Source organism: Polyodon spathula, chromosome 20, assembly GCF_017654505.1.
Source record: "Polyodon spathula isolate WHYD16114869_AA chromosome 20, ASM1765450v1, whole genome shotgun sequence".
In the NCBI taxonomy this organism is placed as follows: domain Eukaryota; kingdom Metazoa; phylum Chordata; class Actinopteri; order Acipenseriformes; family Polyodontidae; genus Polyodon; species Polyodon spathula.
In genome coordinates this window covers 23,545,380-23,555,280 of record NC_054553.1, presented here as the reverse complement: position 1 = coordinate 23,555,280, position 9,901 = coordinate 23,545,380, and the positions used below count along the sequence as shown (strand labels likewise).

Sequence of the window (9,901 nt, the reverse complement as noted above, 5' to 3'; positions counted from 1 at the left end):
AAAATTGAGAAAAAAATGATTCTATCACCGTAATATGTTTAAACTGGATTGCTGCTCATTGCTGTCCTAGTAGAATGTGATTGTATACAAAGACATTCTGAGTAATCTTCTATATTATCTTAATAATTTGTTTGCAGAGTAAAACAACAAGCCAACAAACAAACAAAAAGCTTTTAGTTGCATTGTTACCCGATCCAGGAACGCCCTTCAGAAAGTGTTCAAACTCAGTGCCTTGGTATCTTGTCATGATTTCCAACACATAATTATAATTATATAGTATAGGGAAGCCGTTCCTGTTTTACATAATGATATGAATAATGTTATGATGTATTTTTTTAATAAGGATGTGTTTGTGGTATGTGATGTGATGTTTATTTTTTCATCTTACTTGTAATACACATTTTTAATTTTAAAATAAATAAAAAGCACACTACAATATCATTAAAAATAAATATTGACATGCTGTTAGCACCAGTATGCTTTTCTGTCCAGGAATGTGCCCTTGAATTACAAATTAGCAGAACCTTAAAAAATTAACTTATACACTTATGCACTCTACAAAATCTGCATAAATCATGACATCTATCAATCCAACAGGTTTTTAAATATTAATAGTAGAGCACTCCTATTTGTGTGCTGTACTGCACTTTAATTGTAATTAAAAGAGAAGAACATTCTTTATTGTTTTCCCTTGTTGATACAGTACATCATTTTCATTCATATTAAAGCGACTGTAATATAATCTTATTTTATTTTAATATTTGACAATAAAAATTGAGGGCAGTGAATTAGCAAAGGGGTATTGAACAGTATGGTTCAGGTTCCAATATGAATCCAAAGAGAATTGATTTTCCAATCCCCTTCAAAGTGTAGAGCATTAGTTTTGTGTCAACTGGGATTCTTGATTCAGTTGATTTGATTCGATTACATAATGTGATCATTTCTAATCTAGTAGAAAGCTCCACCCCATTGTCTCAATCTTTCTGTACGTATGTCACACTTTATAGAGTTTGCATATTTCTAGAGAACCGCTTATCCAATTGTGATGAAACTTGCTAAGGGCCTTATTTAGAACAAGCTATTGAGGGTATCGTAATCTTGAGGCTGTGCGTCTGTCTGGCTTTCTGATTGTCTCGTGCACTTATAGTTTTACATAAGAGTATGCTGATCCAATTGTGAGGCAACTTGGTATGGATCTTCCATAGCACAACTGAGTATTGAAAATCCCCAAATCTCCTAGTATATGTGTAACACTTAAGTTTTTACATCAATCCAGAAAAACATAAATTTAATTTTTAAGAGGCTTGATTTAGATTTCCTTTAGCACAAGTTATTGGGAGACTCCAAAGCAAACCGCCGACCACACACATCACTAGCGCCTTAACTACTATACAAAACAAACTCCACTGCATTTGCGGTTCTAGTTTTCAATCTAATCTCATTGAGGGGGTCAGAATCATGCTACAATACATCACTGTAGTTGAATCTTCATCCTGCCAACACCGTGAACAGTTGTCAAGAGATGAATTATTTTGTATCTGAAACCAGCTGCCATTTTAAAGCCAAAGAAACCTCCTCCCCTAATCTTCACAACACACTATGTTGAGTTCTGCTAATCTGGCTTTTTACATTGGTCTTGTGGAAACTGTATGGAGGTCTGAGGTTCTCTTGTCAATATGTACATGGAATCACTTAAAAGGATAATAACCAAGGCCTTGTAAGATCTTTTCTTATCTCCCATTTGCAGAACAACCTTCTTAGAAGTCCCTTATTATCCCCTGCAGGGGACAAAATCCCTGCCAACTGAGATATAGCAGAGTTGGCCATACATACGCATGTCAAACTTTACATTTTTCCATATATCTAAAGAAACGCTTATCCAGTTGTGATGAAATTTGGCATTAACATTATTTAGCATAGTATAATATTTTGAGGATATATGGGGGTTTCAGTCTGTCTGCACATTTGTCCAAATGTATGCCTCACATACATTTTTGCATGTATCTGTAAAACCAATTATTTGTAGTGAAACTTGGTATTAGCTTCACTTTGGATAAGTTATTGGGAGGATCAGGCTGTGGGGGTATACGGAGGTGTCTCTCTGTATGTACATCCATCTGTCTGTATGTCACAAGTTATTCCACTTGTACTGTAAATATGCCATTTAAATTTTGGTTCTAAATACCACTTACCTAAAACTGACATTTCTTGTTCTAAAATATTCTGTGCAAACTGTTGATATACTTCATTGTCATTTTCGTTATACTGGGGGTATGTTATTGGCATACTTGTCATTTTTCTTATTGAATCAATGCTTAACACCCGGCGCTGACATGGCAGGCATTTTTAATTTCCTGTATTTACACTCAATCAGATCTCAGGTAGCACAGGATCAGCCTTAAGCCAGTGGGTAAAACTGTGATCAGATTTTGAATTTGATCTAAAGGAAGCCCTGGAGGTAAATGTTAATTTGCTAGAATTAGACTCTCGATGGCACCTTTGTTTTTTTTTGTTTTTGTTTTTTTTTATGACAAGTAGATCTTAGGGCCTATTTATACACTGTCAGTGGAAGCTGAGAGCGCAGATAAAAGACAGCTTTGTTATGTTAACATATGGAAATAGAGGTTAACCAATGGCATAATCTCCTGCTGGTTAGAGATGGCCAATTAAAGTGACTTTTCTGCCGTTATAAATAAATATATCATTGGAACATCCTTTATCACATCTTATTGACCCATAGAAGTCATTTTATGTTTGTAGCAGCTGATTAGCTTGTCTATTTTCAGATCTAATATCATAACCTCTAACTCAATTCTTTGTCAACTTTATGAATGGGCATGACAAGATATCATATTAATATTAGTAAGATGATTCTGGTTGTTTTGGGGTTTTTATAATCAACTTGTTTTCTCTTTGTGCAAAGATTCTTTTTTAGGTAAATATAAATGTACACATAAATTTTGGCCCACATTTTGATCACAAAGCCAGTGTATATATTTAAATAGGGCACACCCTACACAGGACTTTGAAATAGTGTGCATTAACATATTTCAATTTAAAACTGTTTTATTGGCTAAGCATTTTGGAATTGATCCACATTTTAAAAAGATTGTTTAATTTCAAACATAATTGAACATTATAAATTGGAGAGAAAAAAATTATACTAAGAGGCAATGTGATACAAAGAAACAGAAGCACATACAATAGTGCAGTATACAAAGATTTAACAGTCTAGTAGTGAGAGTCTGAGTAGTCGGAACATGGCGTTCCACACTGTATACATTCCACTATGGCATATTTCTTTAAAACATGGCAAATCAACTACTGTACTAATTAAAGTAAATTGCACACAGAAGCAAGTGACTCATAATGTAAGATGACGGCAGCAGTGCATTTGTACAGTATAAAATAAAACATAAATGCAGGTGATGAGTAAGCTGTAATGACCAGTGCTGTGTATATGGATTTCTAGAAAGTACTGAGGTTGTACCACTTATTGAGCAACACCCCCAAAGCGTTTTTAAAAAGAAGGCGGGTTACCACATGAGCTTGTAGCGTGGCACTGCAATGACAACAGTTCTATAGTACCATTGGTAGGATGATGCCACATTTGTAGAGTGGGAACATTTTCCTATTTACATGTACAAATGGTAAAACAACAGTGTTAATCAATACACTATCATATCAATACAACTGTGTATTAGTTCTATAATTCCATTGTGTTGCCATTCTGGTGATGTTGTACTTTAATAATGGTTCCCTCAGAATAATACTGTATTGTAATGGTATAATTCCTATGGGCTTTTTTGTATTTTACTGTAAAGGTTTTAGACTTTGTTAGTGGGTGTTGACCCTGTCCGGATTTCGACCGCCATGTATTTTTTGTACCAGGATCCACAAGAAGGTAGTTACTAAGAGACATGGAAAAGACATAAAAGAACAGCAAAAACAATGAAGAGGACCATTATAACATTTCAAATGTAACATATTGAGCACAAATGCTTTTAAATCACTGTAACCTGGAAATAAATCAAGTACAAGCTTAAAACAATTAGCAGATACAATCTCTCCCCTCTTTTGGAGAGAGTCATTTAATTGAAGTTAATTATTTAGGCATCTTTGATAAACATAATACAGCCAAGCTTGGACATTCTCGTCAGTGCAGATGCATTAGATTGCTACAGTGCCCTTATCAAAAGATGGTCACCACATGTAATGGTTTTGAAAGAGGCAACAGTACAGGACAAGCAATTGCTAGTTTTAGCACTTTGTTCCACTGACCACTTCATATTTTTATTAAAGCAGTGCCACAATAGTATGAACAAATGGCAGGCTGCTATTATATCATTAAAAACAGTATTTGTTAATTTTTTTTTTTTAAAGTGTTGCCATTGATGGCAAAGAATTGTATTGTATTAGTAATTGAATTGTATTCAAATAGTATCTTTCTCTTGCAAAGTATAATTTATACTTATGTGGTACTCAATCAGATTTAAACAGCTATTATTATTAGGCTCAAAATGTAACCATCAGCATTATTACACATGTCTTACTACTATGGTATCTTATGTCATGGATTCAGTCAATGTGATGGTTGCGTAATATTGAATTTTCCACAACAATCTAATTTCTTGATTTATGTTTAATGCATTATCACATTGTTTAGTTGTATCTTCTATGGTAATAGATAAATATTTTAATGAATGATAACTGGATATTGCATAACTATATTGACAACCCTATTATAGTGCCACAACAGCAAACAGTGTACTCTGGTGCCACCTAGTGGTAAAAGAATTACCTATCACTAAAGATGGTCTGTTTATGTCACTACATATTTAGCATTGCTTTATGTTGGCTACAGCATTTCCTTTAATAAATTCACAATATTGAAGTGACCACTTGTATAAAATCAACAGTTTATCAGATTATACCCAAACACGGGAATATACAGTACAACCCTTGCCTGGGATTACACACATTTGTTAGCACGCTGGATTAAAATCTACAATAAATAAAATTAACCCCAGCTATTCAACCAGTAATTTAATATAATAAATTTTAATGATACAGAGTACTGTATTTACATAGTATTCTGTCAGTGTGTAATTCTCAATACTATTTAATATAGTTTCAATACTAAAGTTTGATTTATTAAGTTAAACAAAACCAAAATGGATATGTGATCTGTAAACTATAAACTTTTTTTTTTATCATAAATTAGATTATAATTAAACCACATTTCTATCTTCTGTAGTGAGCCACCCCAGCGGTATTTTGTATCGAGCTAGAAAACAGTGTACATTTAATAAAGTTATAATTATCTTGCTGCGCTTGAATTACGTACAGTATGACACAGCAGTCTTTTTCACATTTTCTTCTTAGCTAAAAAAGGATATAAAATGGAACATGAATTAAAACGGTACACAAATCAGCCTCTTCCTAGACATTAGTTAGTACAGTACTTGTAATTTATTTAATCTGGAATCCTTTTTTAAAATCAATTTAAACTGCAGCTGTTCTTTGAAACTCATTCTAACTGTTAACACCTGTGTATAGATAGTGATCTTCCCAGCAGAGACTGCTATTCTTAGTAACTTGTTCCATGTTGCAGTGATGACATTCAGTTTGAAATGTGATCCTTGTAGTTCGGGAGAGGGTTTTCTTCAACATATTGCTTTATATACCAGCAACTTACATCTGCCTTTAGGTTCTCTTCAACAACAAAATCCATGGCAGCCTGTTGTATTAAAAGGTTTATATCAGTTAAAAGTATTTTGAAGAGGTAAGTACTGAGCACACACTAATCCAATGCTTCGGATTTTCCTTTTCTTAGCTTTCTTTTTTTTTCTTTACTGCCCACTTACATTTTTATGTTTGCAATCATTCAGAGTGGTTCTGTTGCAATTACTTTTTTTTTTTTGAAGTCTGCTTTCACCTCTTTAGTATATGATATTCAACATATGATATATGATATTTAACATAGGCTAGATCAGCGAAGTAAAATCCAGCGCCATATAGTGGTCTGCCTTTTACCTTTTGTTTCTGCTGGCAATACACTGCTGGTGCACTGGTGTTTACTAAAATAAAGACACACTGATCTAGCCTGTGTTACATATGTCTATGGGCAACTAGAACTGAAGAGCTGCTCCTGAACTCACAATCATAAGCACACGCCTTTGTTTTATTAGAAGGGTTTAAACAACAGGCACACGTACTCTGAAAGCTACACACATTCAACTTTCTTAAATACATAAAGACTGTATTTCTTTCTGTACCTCAGCTAAACGTTTTCCAATTCCTTTTCCTCTGAATTCTGTGGGTACTACTGTAGACAGAAGGTTTACTTTTTTATTTCCAGTGTACTCATAATACAGCACGGCCTGCTCTGAAGTATCTGTAAGCAGATATATGAATATACTAAACATCTCAAATATACAATTCAGAAATATACAGGGCTTTAGTAATTATGTTTTCGGAGACTGAGATTACAGTTATTTTGATGTAAAATCATCCCAACATGTTGTTGTAGTTAAACTGAGAAACTATGGATCCACTGATTAAAACCAACTCAAGTTATTATACCATTTAAACATGCACTTCCAAGGGTTCAGCAATGAACTGAAAAAAGAAAAAAGAAAATCAGCCAGGAAACTGATATGGGTGCTTACAGTGTAATGGACTAATTGACAAAACAAAGTATATTTGAATTTACCTATATGATATGTAATGTACCATATAATAACTTCAAAATGTTCGTTAAACTTTGTTAATTCTTGTTAATTTTTCTCAGTTTGCATTGTGGTTTTGGGTAGGCTTAGACACAATTTCATTCCATTACGGTTTAATGATATTAGCCCAGAAGCCTTTGTGGGCTGGGCAGGACTTCAGTGATCGTTGGCAAGCTGTAAAGAATAAACTGGTTGAAAATTAGGAACTGTTCGTGCATTAAAACACGTATTATTTTGATTCAGAGATATAACTAACGTGTCCAATGTTTACTACGGCCTTCTCTTTTTGCTTCCGCCCCATACTCAAGTTGGAAACACCCCCGCTTGAGCCATGGGCTATCTCGGCAAACAAGCGGTAGTAGATCTGGACTTACCATGTTCCAGCTTGATAGTGAAGCGCTGTTTTTCCCGATCGTGTTTTACTGTAAAAATACTACTTGAACTGGGACTGCAAGAAGAACGGCAGCTCAAAAAATCAAATTTTCTAAATATTTTTGTTTTGGACAAAAATGACTTTAAAGCCATGTTTACAAAACGTCACAGCTGAATCTGAATTTGGTTTCCGGATTACTAAACATATTATTGTGTACACAGGTGTCGTGCTCGAAACGGCCGCCAGTGTAGTGTTGAGCAGAGTACAGATATTTATATTTTATATTCAATACACAGTTTTTATTTTATCATAAAGAAACAATAATTTTCCTTATACAACGGTTGCAATGGTATTTATGCACCTTTCTCATGGCTATTTACTATATTTATTTTTGTATTTGTACTTGATATTTATCAATACCTGTGTGATCATACATTTGTGCCTATCCAAAAGTAGGTCAACAGTTTAATAGGATATTTTATTCACAAAAAAAAGTTCATTATGTAAAGGAAAAAAAAAAAGCAAAAATCGTGTGTAAATACCTAAACCTGAAAACATTTACAGATGACTTAGTCAAAACATATAAAATAAAAATGAGATTAAAATGCATTGTCCTTGGTCATGTGTGAGACCGCTAAAAACTGACACCAAATGAATGTGACTCAACATCTCTACATGATGCATTGTATTTCTGATGTAAAAATGTATTTCAAGAAAAAAAAAAAACGCCTTGAAGAAATACACCATTTTATGAACTACTGGTAAAAATAACGGAGGTAAATCTAAATGTAAAGACATTAAGGGCATGTGAAAAGGGAAGGCCATTTTGCACAATACAGTTTTTTTTTTTTTTTTTTTTTTTGTTATTTTTCTTTTACCAGTAGCAATTTAGATTCAGCATTTCCTTTTTGACTGCTTGACTGAAGTATGTGTTTTAATGGTAATCAGGTGATAAAAGGTTACACCTATTTTTTTTTTTTTAATTTGTCACGTTTTACAGTAAATAACATTTTACAGGTGGAGTATCCAGACTAGCTTGCAGAGCTTGAAAAGGTTAGGGTTAGTATTGTGTCCGTTTGAACATGGCTTTGAAAAGTCAGTAGTAGGTGTGCACTTCCTTGGCAGTACGCTTGTGAGAGATTGTGGATCTGATTTAAAGGAGTGGCATCCCGCTTCACCCGTCAGGGCAGCTGTCTCGCATGTATCCCAGGCTCAAGTGTTTGATTGGGCACAAGGTGGCAGATTCTTGATGTTTAGCTACAAGAAGAAGTTGTGTGTGTGTGTGTTTGAGAGAGAGAGACCATATTGTCTTTTGTAAACCCTGAAACTGCAGGAAGAGTAGAGCTAAGGTGGCGTTGGCCTAATCAACTAATCCTCAACAGCTGCCCCTACTCACGGTCCTTGGCCACAACATTTATATCCTCACTTGATCGTATGGTCATATGGTCATCCTGCCGTATATTTACCAACAGTTTGAGAGTTGTATAAGAAAGCAGTCATCAAGGTAAATAGAAATCAGCAATCCACATTTTTTTAGGCACTTAACTCTCCCAGCGGTAGGTGCTCCACTTTTCTGTGTTCTGGAGTATTCTGGCACTAAAAGAACATGTTGCCTTATTTATAACCTCCAACCAATCAGGAGCATGCATTACATTAACAGCATATTGCACAGTTAAAATATATGCATTCAGTGCATTTACAAACATTTGCATCACAGAAACAATAGGTTTCTGTTTAGTAAGAGCATATCAAACTTGACACAACCATTTCGTTTGGTACACTTTCCTTAAATCAGACTCAGCAAAGCCTAGCACAATGTGGAACAGTGCAATTTAACATTGAAATTAAAATGAGCACCCTTTACAATGTTCTACTGTATACCTATAGAACTTGATGCTTATTTATATAATACAGTACTGTATCTAGATAAATACATTTAATTAAACAGAATAGCTCCTTTTAATGTGATGCTATTTGCATGCGATACAAGTCATCCAATACAAACTGATAATTATAGATGGCTTCATCACATCAATATCATGTTCTACTGTATATTATAGGGATGTATCACATGCTAATGACCTAACTGAAATGCTTCTACTACAGTAAGTCAGGATTAGGCAAGCTCCTGGTTGGAGATTTAATTCAAGGGCCAAGGTCTACCGCCATATAATTATAGGATTATTGGCGTTAATTGGATCATGGACACATAAAAAAGAAAACACATTTAGGTTCAATTTTGGAGATTTTTTTTTATCTTGAGGTTGTGAATTTACACATTTGGTTCGTGTGTTCCAAATTCTTTCACAGCTCCAAATCTACGGTGTTTCTTCCTCTACAAGCGGGACGTCTTTGACACCGGCAGCTACCACTGCAAAGAAGAGCCCGGGAAGGAAGGATCTGATGTAAAGAGCGGCCCTGGCAATGGGTTTCGCCATGAGGACCTCCTTCTTCTTCCTGTTCACTGTTCGGAGAACCTCATTGGCCACCTCCTCTGGGTGAACTCCATGGGCAAGCTTCCTGAAAAAGACTGCAACAGCCATACACTTGTTAGAGCCCTTTTACACTAGGCAATGTTTCCCAGCAATTTCTCTACTGCACGCTTGGCAACTTTTAATGACAATTACTGTAGCCTGACAATATTACCAGCAACTTCATGTAAATTCCACATGGCGCTTTCCAAGATTGCTGCTGCTTTAGTGATTAGCAAAAGTGATGTGAAGCACAAAATAATATCAGGAGATATAAGAGGGTCCACACCTACAATAAAAATGTAAGTATAGGACAGCTGATTCCA

At 34.8% G+C, this 9,901-nt stretch overlaps 1 protein-coding gene across 1 annotated transcript; it reads right to left on the bottom strand.

Moving 5' to 3' along the window:
• Nucleotides 1-3,048: 3,048 nt before the first annotated feature.
• On the bottom strand, nucleotides 3,049-7,335 carry LOC121295675 (protein NATD1-like). Its single transcript, XM_041220634.1, has 3 exons — nucleotides 7,106-7,335; nucleotides 6,279-6,397; nucleotides 3,049-5,740 (listed from the first exon to the last, which is right to left on the bottom strand). Exons 1-3 carry the CDS (start codon nucleotides 7,254-7,256, stop codon nucleotides 5,624-5,626), a joined length of 387 nt encoding a protein of 128 aa, XP_041076568.1. The 5' UTR covers nucleotides 7,257-7,335; the 3' UTR covers nucleotides 3,049-5,623.
• Nucleotides 7,336-9,901: the final 2,566 nt, after the last annotated feature.

What these genes read in the sequence shown, in the direction of transcription:
- LOC121295675 (XM_041220634.1), bottom strand. Translation starts at nt 7,256, where the DNA reads ATGGCTTTAAAGTCATTTTTGTCCAAAACAAAAATATTTAGAAAATTT. An exon ending in CACTATCAAGCTGGAACATG is followed by an intron (nt 6,398 to 7,105) that starts GTAAGTCCAGAT and finishes ATCTGCTTACAG; the next exon opens with ATACTTCAGAGCAGGCCGTG. An exon ending in TTGGAAAACGTTTAGCTGAG is followed by an intron (nt 5,741 to 6,278) that starts GTACAGAAAGAA and finishes TTAATACAACAG; the next exon opens with GCTGCCATGGATTTTGTTGT.